Source organism: Orbicella franksi, chromosome 15, assembly GCF_964199315.1.
Source record: "Orbicella franksi chromosome 15, jaOrbFran1.1, whole genome shotgun sequence".
Classification (NCBI taxonomy): domain Eukaryota; kingdom Metazoa; phylum Cnidaria; class Anthozoa; order Scleractinia; family Merulinidae; genus Orbicella; species Orbicella franksi.
In genome coordinates this window covers 10,648,893-10,663,700 of record NC_138159.1, presented here as the reverse complement: position 1 = coordinate 10,663,700, position 14,808 = coordinate 10,648,893, and the positions used below count along the sequence as shown (strand labels likewise).

General features: G+C 38.0%; 1 protein-coding gene across 2 annotated transcripts in view; it reads right to left on the bottom strand.

The window, feature by feature from the left end:
* The window catches only part of LOC145469956 (uncharacterized), a 57,543-nt gene that overhangs the window by 1,336 nt on the left and 41,399 nt on the right, over positions 1-14,808 (bottom strand). For both annotated transcript variants that reach the window (XM_081453779.1, XM_081453778.1), the window contains exons 2-3: positions 13,037-13,154; positions 1-595 (exon numbers count right to left, since the gene is read on the bottom strand). The exon at positions 1-595 is cut by the window's left edge and continues 1,336 nt beyond it. In XM_081453779.1, the coding sequence (XP_081309905.1) occupies positions 1-595; positions 13,037-13,137 (696 nt within the window). In that variant the 5' untranslated portion in view covers positions 13,138-13,154. The remainder of the gene's footprint in view (positions 596-13,036; positions 13,155-14,808) is intronic.

The window sequence follows — 14,808 nt, the reverse complement described above, 5'->3', positions numbered from 1 at the left end:
GTCACGCGCAACGAGTACATAAGGAGTTGACGTTCTTGTTATAAGTGTGTTCCACGCTTTGCTTAGCTTTGTATCGTCCAGCCTAACGACATCAATGTTGTTATACTTTTCGGGATCCTTTTTCATCTCGGTACTTCTCGTTGCCAAATGAACCTGAACTGTTGGGTAAGTCTCGGTAATCCCTTTTAAAACATTCTCAACGTGGTTCTCATCTTCCTTGGGATACGCCACAGTATTGACTAAAATACTTATTACAGAACGAATTGGTTTAGCATTGGTACAGTTGGTGGTGTACCAGCCCTTCTTGGCGTAGAGAGGGTAGCCAGACTTACCCCCTTGGTACCCCTCTGGGCACACATCCACACTACCATCTTTGCCGACTGTTTCACTGGTTAAACTCGGTTGACGTTTGTTGTCTAGGTGATGTAAAATTTCTCCTAATTTCTGAGCCAATCTTGGCGAGGGTGCCTGTTTATGGAGGACTAATTTTTGCATTTCCTGGTGGACTTCATTCAGTTCCTTTGTAACGCTTTCTTTAAACCATGGGGCGTGGTATTTCTTGCAATTTGTCACCTTAAAAGGACAATTTTCACACCTGTAAAGAGAAATATTGATGTTACAGCACACTGCTTTTTTTCGTATTCAGATCTTCAAACGCTTAGCAAAGACCATATGGTCAAACATAAGTAATCAAAACAAACAGATTAAGCCAGCTGATATTCCCGTAGTGAGAAAAGATATCAGTGCAAGTTTATGTCAAATCTAAACCGTTCGTTATTTAAGTATCAAAATAGTTAACGATTTAATTGAATCTCGCAGCAATTATTCTACAAAGACGCAAGAGGCGTTTAGGCGGTTAAAAATTTCTAGTTTTGTGAAGACAACATGGCACACTTGAGGTTAGCCTTTCGATAAATATTCTACCCAGGTTCTAAGTAAATGAAAGGTTCAAACTGGATTCGGGTCTCCTATAGCCAAATTCTTATAACCCTACGCGGAAAAACTCACCTAAGTTTCCGTTTCAACAACATTTCTTTTTTTTTTTCCAACTCAAAAAAATACTTTGTATTTTTCTCCCTTTCATTGTAACAACGTGTTCTGGACCTGACAATCTAACCTTGGTTTTTTTTTTTTTTTTTTTTTTAATTGCTACTTACACTGCTTACAATACAATATAATGTAGTTACTTACACTACTTACAAAAAAACTTATTACTTACGCCACTTACGATACTAACACTTACTCTATATAATACGCATACTCACGCTACTAACAATACTAATACTTACACTGCTTACAACATAATTAGATTACTTGCGCTACTTACAATTCTAGCACAGCAAGATCATACCAGTTTACTCCTGCCACTAATGTACATTCCGAGTTGCAAATTACAGAAAATATGCATGGTATATATGCGCCTTGTTTCTTTTCCTTTCATTTTTATTTTCGTTTTCAGGGGACTAGGGTCAAGTTGTCAAGAGATTACAAAAGAGGCAACAGAGGCTCCCACTTTTTTAAAACAATTGTAGTTGTATGTTTTTCCATTTCATAGATATGTTTTAAATACAGTAAGAAATCATTTAGTTTTGGAGAACATTTTTTCTGTCTACATAGCCAAATGTAATATTTAGCATTTAAGCAGCAGAAGTTAATTTGGAGTTTATGTTTAGAGCTAACCGGCCTAGGCCCAGTGCTGTATCAGGCTCTAAGGGTGTCTCTTTGGCAATAACTTGGCAAGACTGTAGCCATACTTTAAAATTGTTCCAAAAATATTGAGTTTTTGGGCAAGCCCAAAATAAATGTGCAAGTTTCTCTGTTTCTCTTTCGCAGAAAGTGCATTTCTCGCTATCGACGAGACCAATTTTTTTCAAGAAGTTGTTTGTTGATATTCTTCTATGAAGAAATTGTGCTCTTTGTACATTGAAAAGCCATTTGGTAAACCTCTTTCCAGTTGAACTCTTGTTTTGTTGTGAGAGTGACGTCTTCCTGCCACTTTTGTTGACTTTGGTAGGGTGGTTCACTTTTTCCTGATACAAGTCTCTTATATACTAGTCTACTAGGTTTTTTGCTTTTTTAAAATTTTGACAAGAAACTTTCATGTTTAATAAAGGTTCTGATGTTATGGGGTATATATCTTTGAAGAAGTTTTATTGAAGAAATGATTCCAAGAAAGGTTAAAGGTCGGGCTGTCAGGTCATTTATAGTATCAGGAGCCATAATCGGGGACGGAGACCGTAAGCGCCCGCCATTTCTAATATTGGGGTTGTCCCCATGATATGGGACAATAATTCTATTTTTAGAACAAATTGCGCCATCGCCTGCGGCACACGCGCGTACATGCTGCGAGGACTTTTGCGGATGTCGCGCGGGGGAAATGGCGTCCGAAATTCCCGAAATTTTTCATGTTTTTGGCCCACAACTCAACGCGTTTACGTCTGTTGGAATTTTGCTTAAGTATTTTCGTCGTAAGCTTCTCCAGTTTGAGTGAAGTAAGACAGTGTCGAATTTAGATATGTTCCGTACACAGCAAAAAACTAGCTGGAAATATTTGATATAGCGGAGCTTCAGGACTTCATAGTTTCCTAGCTAGCTCCTCTTGCCACACGCTTGCGAGGAATTTGTTAATCTATCGCGACCGAAAAGTAAGACAAAATAATTGCTAGTTTGAGTTTCGCTTGAATTGTAAGCAACGCTCGACGTTTCATCAAGGCCCAATAACTTTACGTCCGTAGATACTGCTCAGTTTTACTTGTGTAAAAATCCAGTAAATTCTCTGTTGTCGTTGAATGAGAGCGCCCGCCGATGCGTGTTTTGTACAGTCAGTAAACATGACAAATTGTACTTCAGCCGCACTTTCGTGTGAAAGCGTACATCGAACTCAAACAATAACTCTATAGTTTTTAGATATGTTTAAGATTGATAAATGTTTGAGAACATATTAAAAGCTAAGCTGAAAATATGTGAATAAAGCAGAAATAATCAGCAAAGTTACGATGACGCTTTCTTTAATCAACTTGGAATGACGATTTCAATTTTGTTGATCGAGTTATCAAAACTCCTTGTCTATTTTCATTTTCACAGTGTAAAACTTCACTATGCTTATGTTGAAGAAACACACATGATGTTAGTAGCCTTTTTTGTGTTCGTGAAATTTGTTGCAGCTTCTCAGCACAAAAGATAACGAAAGAAATCTTTGTCAAGATTTGTTGACAATTGAAAACACCGACTCGGACTTGAAAGTGCACGAGCTGCACTATGCAAATGAGCTAACTGCACGCGTCAGACTTTCCTTTCAAAAACTTTTGCAAACCCACCAAACAAGCAGAAACAATAAGAAACCATCAAAACAGGTTTGGTTATGATTAACCATTGTCTGAGAAAGTCACAAATTAACTCGATACCAGAGTAGAGAGTTTTCTTGCTGTATTCTTAAGTCAGAACAAACGCAAAAACATACGCGTAAGCTTACAACTAGCGTGAGCAGATCTTATTATTCATTCCAAGCACGAGATTGAGGTCTTGTTTTCGACCCTGAAAAACCCACCTTTTCCGTTAGCTCAGAGCATAAAACTACATATAAGCGCCCTGGTTCGTATTCCCTGCCTTATTCCCTGCCATCGCTGTGAAAAACACGCAAGAGAATCTCTCAACTCTCACCATTTGATCACGCAACGTGACAACATCCACGCGAGAGCCTCCGACATGTGCGTGAATCCGCGCGGATATATGACGTCAGGATGACGCAATTTGTTCTAAAAATGGAAAAATTGTCCCATATCATAGGTGCGCGCGAATCCCGAGACTTACGGTCTCCGTCCCCGATTATGGCTCCTGATAGTATACATTTCTTACCCGGACACACGGTGAGACATTTCGTGGAATTTTTCGCGCGGTATTTTTCACTTGTGCGTCAAACACTAAACTTGTTGCGCGTAATATTGCGCTCAGCGTTACATAGTGTGTCCACGCCTTATTGTTAGCAGTGTCAAATTTCAAATCTATTTTAAAGCATTATTTCTCCTGTGGTTCGGCATTCTCCGACGTCATTAAAGAGTTGCGGCTGTTGCACCACATGTAACAAAAACAAGCGTGAGCACAGCTCAGGGGCGGGGGAGAACACTCTGCGACGCCTGGCACTTTTTGTGTATCTGAATCATCCAACAAAAAATGACGTCACATCCGGTAAAAAAGAGCGCTGAGCGGCAAAATCAAATTTGAACTTGGCATAATCGTTCTCTCAGTAAGTAAAATGGTAATATTTTGCAATCGGCCGGATATTTTTAACGTTTTATTTGGCCACGATAAACAAAATTTTGTCTTCTTCCTCGTCATATCAGTTTGTTTGAAGGACAGGGTAATTATTTATTCAAAAACACGCTGTTTTGAAGGCGTGTTTTTTACGAAATGTCGCCATTTCTTCCTCGCTGAATTCCACAGGAGTCATCGTTTGTGTGGAAATAATGAATTCTAGGTAAGTTGTACTCAATTCAAATATCCTATTCTCTTAGGTAGGCATTACACTAAGAAAAATGCACAATGACAGGTTTCTAGACATGGGGGAACCTTATTAACAGAAGCGCCTTTCTTAAAATTTACTGTTGCCAAACACTCGAGAGTACTTGAGTGCTGTTAATCGTATCACTGCAAGAATAGACCCACACACATAACGCGCTTTGCAGAACTTTCTTGCCGATCGACACTAACACAAACTCGTGTGTTTGCTCATGACTCAAACTGATGCCATAAAATATGTTACGATTGGTTAAGAACCTTAAACAAGATATGTTTTCCCTAAGCAATCCCTTAATTGATAAACGCTTCGTTACAGGCAGGCCGTGAACCCCCTAAAAAAAAAGCAAGAGGATTAGTTTTAACGGCGATTAAGTAATTTGGACATGTCGTGGTTTTTTCTCATTTATAATCAAATTTATTTTTCCGTTTCAACAGTGTTTGACGTCAGCAGCGCTAAGTTCCAATACCCCCCCCCCCCAACTGAGGTCAAGCATGCACCTTTAATTTCTTCAAACCCTCTCATTTGCCCTGTTTGCAGACCAAGTTCCTCATCTATTAATCCCTGTCATATTGGGAACCCATTTTGAAGGGTTACTAAAAAAATTGAGCATTATATTTCAGTGTGCTTTCTCTTTGTAATCTTACAGCAAGATATTTCAATCCCTAAGGAAACGAGAGAACACTAGCAATACTGACAATTTTCAGTAATTCATCACTTTCAATATGCCATCTAAACAAATTGTTCGTTAACAGTACTGAAATTTCATGCCCCTACACCTAGCCATAAAAGGAAGTCTGGGAACAGGCAATAGCAACAGTGACACTGCCAGGCTGGTGAATTTTACAAGCTAATGAACTCATGTCTAACAATGATGGGTGATGATGAAGCATGGTGCAGTGAAACTGAAGAATCAGACTGTGAGTGACAGTGATAGAGTCAGTGTTGTGTGAGTGATGCTAGTGTCTGTGAACTTGGACCAGATCAGCAAAGAAAAGGTTTCGTACTAGAAATTGACAGAGAGCAACAAGTTTGTGCTAAAAAACTGAAGAAGCTGGCTCAGACCAGTCTTAAAGCCAGCATCTACTTACAGTACTTGTCAAGAGTTCCTGACTTATGTATGTGGGAAGGCTCTCTGTAATGACCTATATGGGGAGGCTCAGCTCACGATGAGTACCTTTTTCAGGCTTCAGGTATAAAATTAATGATAGGGATTTCACAAGTTGAGGTGTATGAAAGGGTAGGAAAATCTGTCATTTAGGGATTCCATTCTTCTGGTTCTAAAATGTTGTTGAAAAGCTCTCATTTACTCTCCTCAGCCAGAATGAAGAGATTCTATAATATTATTTATTAACTTCTTTCCAAGGGAATAGAAAAGGGATGCAGTATTCTTAAATAGGTTTGTTAGAGGGGTACATTTACCCTTTTGCAATGTAAGGTCGACAAAAGAGGTGCCATTTCTATCAAAATGGTACAAATGTATACAAAAGGGTAAGGGATAATGGACCTTGAGATAAGGCCTTTCCATTTAAAACTTTGTAGAATACCCCTCCCCCCCCCCCTCCCAGCTTGTGAAACAAAGATGTTCAAATTATTGTTTTGTGAAAAAAGGCAATTATTAAAAAACAAAACAGTGCCAAGAGATTAAGTGATTGTCAATGCAAGTTTCCATTTGTATTTTGAATTAAAATGGGTATAACATGATCCTCAAGTATACTATGCAGCTTCACAGAGAGGCCCAAACTGATGATGAAAACATATGTTTTAACACTTAAAATTCTATTTTGCTCCATCCCTTGTACCTTGTGATCTTTGTAGGGAAATTCTGAAAAGGTCCCCACCCCGCCCCCCCCCCCCCAAAAAAAATTCAAATTTTATATACAAATCACTTTTTTACCTTGAAAATGGTCTCAGAAACAACAAACCATTTTTATGGCTAGCTAAACTACTTATTAGGAAAATAAAAATGTTCAAGGAAAATATGAACAGGAAGAAACAACAACAAATTGACTTTTTTTTTTTCAGAAGAGCTACTACTTGTATATTTTTTTAACTTACATGTAGGTCAACATAATTTGTTTTCACAATTTACCACAAAAGAAAACACCACAGAAAGAAGAACTATAGTTGTGGCATCTGAGCTACATTTTTAAATAGAAACATTTCCCATAAAAAATTTCCAAATTATATTCTTACCAGTACAACAAAATATCAACTATATTTTGCAGAGAAGTATGCTTAATTAATAAAATTGATGTAGTGAAATTTTCTATTTAATTTTTGTACACCTGATCTTACAGAGTGCAACCTTTGGTTTAACTGGTTCACTTTACCGTTAAGGGATAATTAAATAAATCACACCAGAGTGGCTTTGTATCTTTATTATAATTCTCATTATCAGTAGAGAAATCACACTTGTACACTGGTCCACTGATCAATACTCTTACGTGTATGTTAAACATGGGAAAGCAGGTTGCATCATCTAATCATAACATTGTATGCCTGTGTGGGGTGTATATGCCAGGAGGTAACCACCTAAGAAAAGACAAACATAAATTATGTCATTGTTTCAATGACTCACCCTAAGTGGGTATTATGCTCATTACCACCTTAATAAACAAGATATATTAAAGTATAATTTTTACCTCCGCTTTAAACTTTTCAAACTTACAGTTTGTTGTCACTTTCAGAGAGGTTCTTAAATTCACAAGCACACCACCCACCCCCCTCAGCCCCAATTCCTACTCTCCCATAGCCAGGATCCCATTTCAACCCTCCAATAAATCAGTAATTTTTTTTCTAATTTTGGTCTGACTTAGATTCATCTCCACTCAGCCATGAAAGCAATGGTGGTAGATTTCTGTATATTTGTTGGTCTAGTTCACTATTGTTCTCAGATTCCCACCTCCCTTTTGACAGAATTAAATTCCATTAAAAAATAAACTACAGTAGTTTAATCAAATTAATGCAGAGGCAAACATTGAACCAGAAAATACTATAATTTTGGTATGAACGATACCAAAGTATAACTTACATAATTAATATCACATCTTTTCTATTGTAATTTAAGACAGTGCAGCTACTAATAGATTGACCACAAAAACCTAAAAACATGACTTTAGAAACACAGGAAGTGAGAATATTGCCAGTTTTGCTTTTGCCACCAACCACTCTGCTTTTAAAAAAAAATACATGGAAGATAATGACAAAGCAATAACAAAACCAGTCAACCAACCTCTGGCAATTCAATAAACACACCAAATTCCCCTGCAAAATTCTCTTCAACACCTTACAGTACATGTAAATGTCAGCAGCATAAATTCGACTCAATGATTTGGCATGTTACTATCATCAAATGTTTACTCCTTGATTCAGAATTTTTAGGAGTATCAAATAGAATTCCACTATAGATTACAAATGCTGTTTACCTTAACAAATATTTGCATTAATTCTGGAGATATTTAAGTTTAAAATGTGTAAAATATATGCAAACGAGAGGACTGATGATGTCATACACCAAACCCAATATTACATCAAGTGCAGACCATATGTACAGCAGAGATCATTTAAACTTGGTAGCCTTATAGTTCTACAGGCAACACACTAATATGGCTATAAAAATATGTTCCCAATTGGCAACTCAATCTTTTCCAGTCCTCTCTAACCCAATTTCAATAATGCAGTGATTTTCAGCTTGAAAAACATTAATCAAGGCCATGAGGTGGCCAGAAAAGCCTAGAATACCAGGGAAGGTCTGAAATGCAGTCTGTTGCCATGGTAACAAAACTGTTAAGCTCATATTATGTAGCACATCTGCAAATTGCATCGTAATAGCACTGTCCCCACTGGAGCCCATGGTTCAGTAGTTTACTTGGACAATAAATTTCATAACTTTCCTGGGGGACTGGATGATCTAACTGGTATGTGGGAGACTCCCAGAATATTTGCAAGAATGTATGACTATCTCTTCACAGGTATTCATTAATAAATAAATAAATAAATAAATAAATAAATAAATAAATAAATAGACACTAACACTACTAACATGATTGAGTTTGGAAAATATATATATTTTTAGTTTATGATATTTTGAAAAATTCCCCTCTCCCATCTAACATGTTGATCTTCTTTAATTTGGTACTTGAAATTGATAACAAGGATGCTACACCTCGGCAACTCGTTGGCCAGGATATATTGCACAGTCTTCACATCAGATAATGGGTCTGTACATATTATTTATGTATTTATTAAACAGAGATCTCCCCATCCCATCCCTATGGAAATTCCAATTTTTATTAATACTTTTCTTTAAAAAGTTTGGCTTTTGAGACCCTCCCCATCCCTGGAATTTCCAATAATCTCCTTGGGGTGGGTATGGACATTTTCTAGAACCACACAATAAAACAAATAAACAAACTTTTAAGATAAAATGTTGAAGTATAAGTCAGTGGGACATATACACATTGATCAACTTATAAAGACATGATTGATCATTGTAACATACTATAGACAACTTAAGCAAAGGTGAAATTATAGCCAGAAAAAAAAATTGGTGTGAGCTGGATTCTAACCCATGACCTCTGTGATACCGGTGTGATAACTTAATTAATTAAAGTTCTATGCTACAACATACCAAACTGCTAATTTATTATGAAGTGACACAGCTAAAGGAGAGTTGTCGAGAAATCAACTTTTTTGTGAATTCTAAGATCAATATGAGTCTTCTAAATTTAAGATTATTATACCTAACAAAAGACATACAGTAGGGCACTGCACTGTGTGCTCTCTCTACACACTCTTCCAGGCAGGATAGTAATACATATACATGTACTTTTTTTTTGTTTGGAATATACTGTTACTGCATGGTCATACAAGAGGTACTAGTTGCTGCTGAGTAGTCTTAAAATAAGTGAACTAAGTGTGACAAAATATAATGTATATTAAATCTGCACCAGTTCAGTACAATTTAATACCAAATTTTAATCAGCCACAAAAAAAAATTGTTAGCACCAGATATTACATGTACTTTGTGAAGGCTTCTGGAGGGGTTATACTTTTATAAAGTACCTGGCAGCAAGTACTATTTTGATTTACTAAAGCAAGACTGTAGTAACTGCTAAGAAAATGTGTTTTGTACATCCCAGAAAAATTGGGTGGGGGTCAGTGCAGCCCTCTTCACAAAAGTTAAACTCTTAACCTATTTATGACCATAATCTGTGATTTTCCCTACCCCATTTATGACTGTTGCGACTGCTACAGTTGCCCTAAACATAAGTTTTGAAGGACTTTTGTTGATGGTCTTATCAATAATGATGAAAATTGAGGTAGCTTATTCTAAAAAACATAACAAATTAAACACTAGAGGGCAAAAGCCTTACCCTAGAGTATTTATGACCAAAACGGCTGAATAACCATACCCTTTGGGGCTGCACAGCTGTATATAGCACATACAGGAGAGTTCCCCCCCCCCCCCCTACTGCTGGAGCAGGAATCAAAATATTATTGCCTTGATGACATAATAAAGATAAAATCTCAAAATAATCAAGAGTTACATATATGCATGGGACTTCACTAACAAAATGATGCCTGTTGCGTGCTGTAAATTGTATATAAATTACTCCTACAATGTGCCAGAATTCTGTTAATCTGGTCACCAACAGGTCTCAAAAATCTGACTGTATAATTAATAAATAAGAAAATGACCGACTGAGCTTTTATTTGAGCCAGAATAGAGTGGCCATAATAACTAGGTGGCTGTGTTAACGGGGGTGGCTGTATGGTGAGGTACATTCCACAGTAGTGATAAAGATGACACTCTCAAACACCAGTACCCATAAAGAGTTTGGACAGTATATTTCCCATAATCAGTTGGAAGAGGAAGAGGGAAAATGGAAATAAAATAGAATGGCTCTTGTGTACCAGAGACAACCCTTTCCCCGAGTTACCTTGGCGAAGCTAACTTTTCACTTATTTCTTTGCAAAATTCAACCAACCGTTTACACGAGGATGATGAACTAGACTTGGGGGTGAGACAATTCAAGTGGGCAAGTTGACTCGCCTTGGCAGCTAAAGTAACCAACAACTTTTCTTTGAATATACATAAACACTTTGGCTCGCCTAACTGGAACAACTTTTGGCATGGCGAGTGTCACATAATGCCTAGATTTAAGATTTAAAGCAGCAATTTGTATCAAAGAAGAGAAAATTAACTCAGCAAAACCCACTCTGATCAAATGAGTGAGGGAAACTTAAACAAAGAGGGATAGTTGCACATTTGATTATTCAATAAGAGTTATGAATAATCATGCAGGGTCAACTTTTACTCGGCCTACATGGGCTACATTTTCTCATACAAACACTTGATAAAGTTGCCTCAGGGGGAGGGTTATCCCGGGTACGCGAGACCATACAAATGGGACCTGTGTTGCCTCAAAGAACACCCCCACGATTTTCAAAGGGGAAGGTCCATAAACAGGACCTTAACTTAGGGCAGCTTCAATGGCAGATTCCCTCTGATGGCTTGGATTTGAATAATTGATTTAATTACTTTTAAAGAGGACTAGAACTTAAAAATCTTGCTCAAATTTCAATCCAGCAAGGCATAAGTTTCCATGCCGTGAATCAAGTTTTTACTGGGCGTTTTAAAAGCACTCACCAAAGAGAAAGAGACTGATGACCCCAAACTACCGATACATATGTACTGTATCTTACTGAAAACAACAATCTTAAACAAGAGATGTAGGAATGTGGGATACTGACCTTCAGCATGCGATCCAGCTAGTCTCTTCTACCAATACACGTGAGCCAAGAGCAACAAAAGCTCTGGTGACAGCGACTTTCAGAGCTAAACGGCTTCTGTTAATTATGTTCCCGTAGTGCACAGTGCAAACTATGGCCAGCAATACTTCATCCAGGTTTTTGTTAACATTATAGGCTATTGCACTTATTGTTATCACTAAATCAAGAACAACAAGAACCAAAAGTCGGAACAACACCAGTTTTGCAAATGTGTAAATTCGCCCGACGATGACGGAAGGCTCTCCGTTATTTTGTTTCAAAACAATAATAAACTTTTCTCTTTTCCCGAAATTTTTGCTTCAAAAGTCAAAGTAATGTGTCTGCAACATCCTTCCATACTCAATATAAAATGAAACGAAACTGATGGTTTACAAATACAGGGAAATCTTGAGTAATCGAAACGCCATTTTCTCGCTTTGTGAAGCGAGCCACGAAGCGCAGTTTAAACTGGATGTGACGTCATTTTTTGTTGGATGATGCCTAGACGAAAATTTCAGGAGTCTTCTGCCCCGCCCCTGGCACAGCTTCACTACTGTATGACTTATGACCTTTATGTATCTGTGCTTCCTTCAGATTGTTATCCTTTCGAAATTTCCTTGCCCCGATCAATATAGCCCTAACTTAATACATGAGTAGTACATCGCAGATCAAAGGGACTTGCCATCGGTAACCGAATGGCAAAGACAGCATTACCCAAGGCAAAAAATATATGTCAAGGAGTCCTTTTTTGGAGGAAAGGGAGGAGATAATTTGGATCAGGATCCGCCACTGTTCTTGGAATAGGTCATTCTACAGTTGTGTCCTTAGTTACCTGGCCTATAACTGCAAGTGCGGCTGGAGGTGACCTTGCTTTGGTCCATCCTCTCTGCTTTTCTCATGTTAATGCCAACTAGTTAGCAAAAGAACAACCAATTTCATTCCCAGAGTCTTCGTTCCCCTTGACCAGCGGTCGGAAAACGAGAGTTCTGGGAGCAACCATTTCAGGCATGCGCCATAGACTGCGCAGTGAAACCGGCTAGGCAGAATCACCAGAATTTGGTTATTTCAAAATGGTTGCTCCCAGAGCTCTCGTTTTCCAACTGCTGGTCAAGGGGAACGAAGACTCTGGGAACGAGATTGAAGAACACCTTGATTTACACAACAAAAACAGTGTGGTCTTTATCAAAACAAGGTCACCTGCAGCCTCGCTACCATTCAAAGGTAGGTCACTGAACAGACAACTGTAAAATGGTCTATCCAGCACGTTTTCAAGACAGCCACTCTCTTGAGTGAGCCTACATGCAGTGGCTATTTATCACTGAATTCAGTTTAATAGCCCTTTTCACAGTTAATTTTTTCATTTGCATTACAATCTAACCCAACGTGGATGCGAGGCAATTTTGGGCTAAAACTACAAAATAGCCCAAAATTGCCTCACATACATGCTAGATTTTATTGTCATGCAAATGAGCAAAGGTAACCGTGAAAAGGGCTATTGTTGATGTACTTTTTCGGGCTGGCTTGGTTCGGTCTGGTCGCTGAAAACTTGTTTCCAAAAATACCTGGGAAGGCACAGGATACCCTGGCGATTTCACTGTGTTCTGATTGCATTAGCAACGATGACTCCGAAAGAGTTGAAGATCGTGCTCAAGTTAGAATAGAAATTACTCCATAAAAAGTGCAAGAAGTGGTTAAGGCCGTCCCAACGTTTGAAGATCAGAGAAACTACATGCAAGTAAGACATACCTTTTTAGATTTGCATTCAATATAAATATATACATGATCACTGAAAAATAGAGAAGGCCGAGGAAATAAAAGCTACATCTCAAATAAGAGGAACGTGCCATCGTCTGTTACAGCAAATCTGTAGGGAAAAATAAAAACAGGTATGTGAAAATAAAGACAGGAAAGTGGAATGACTGCCTACTATATGATGTAATGTTACGAGCTCTGTCCTCCCATTAATCAGGAAGTGAATGAAAACACGTGCTTTCGGAATTTAATCACAAACGCGTGGGTAACTATTTTTAGCTATATTTTTTAATCGAAATGTACAACTGTGCACGTAGTTATGGTTTGTACGTAGTTATGGTTTGAACAATTAAACTAACGTTTCTGATTTTCCAGCTCTAATCTGAACCCTCACTCCTCACTGTCATTTCGTTGGTGACTTACATTGCATATTACACCGCTAACCTTTAACCCTTTTTTCGCCAAAAGTAAAAGGCTAAGAATTCTTTCACCTGCATCCGAAAAGCTGACTGTACTGGTTATTTTATACACACGGCCCGTTTCAATCCAATGCAAATTTTCGTATTAAATCTGCTGTCTTCTCATGAAACGATTCATGTAAAGATGCGTCCTCACAACTCGAGTAGTAAAGTTTCCACGTGCTCAACCTCTTAAAGTTCATATGCGTAAAAGGAAACTAGGTAAGACGTTAACTTTTCTGATTTGCAAGAAAAACAGCAGATCAGAACAAACATAAAGCACCAGAATTGATGCAATATAATTTTAAAGTCTGTGATCTTCTGACACTTTAGACACGATATAAATGAGTTCACAAGTCAAATGGAGATGTTCACATGTGATTATTCTGGAAAATTCACACTACGGAACGTTTTCACGTGACGTCATCGTATCTTAAATCATCTTAAATCCAAAACTAAAGAGCCACCAAAGTTTTTATCCTCATCAGGCATAAGAGATACTAATTTTATACCTGTTTACAACTTTCCAGCTCAATAGTGTCCTTCGTTTGGAAACCAGCGCATCTTGAATTTCAGAGTTAAGGCGGTGCGTGACATAAAGCTATGATCGCGTTTGTCGAAAAATAAGTATTTATCTTGTGATTTTTAGCCATTTAAGACGTTAGAGTATTTAGAAAAGTGCTTATTTAAATGTTAGTTTGTTCAGTACAGTTAATCAGTGTCCTAGATAGCCAAAGTAAGTTCCAGATGTTACCACTATTCTCCAGCCGCCATAGTGGTGTACCAAAGAGGAACACCAAAATGACGGCTCCATACTAGGCTCTGAACATTAGCGCGGAACATTTCGACGAATATCTCAACTTTGGGACAACGCACACACCTTAAACTTGGAGAAATGTCTTCTTTATTTATTTTCTATAATATCACAATTTCTTGAGTTTATCCCCTGAATGGTTTTTGACTTTATTTTTTATTGCGTGACAGTGAAAACGCTCTATAGTTTGCTTGGATCGCCAGTACGCATTTATACACCAGGTTCCAGTTGTAACCGAAAGCCGATTAGCCCTAACCCACAATTAAATCATCCTAATCCACGGAATAAGTTTATCCTCCGATCAAATTCTGTTCCTTGACGCTTGATTAGCACCATCCCAGGATTAAACTAAGGGTTAAATTCAACACACCTAGCGAGTTACCTCCAGCATTAGGGTCGCCGGTACCCATTTATATACCTGGGTGGAGGGAGAGGCAATGCGAGAGTAAGCCCAAGAACACAACACAATGTCCCCAGCCTGGACTCGAACCCAG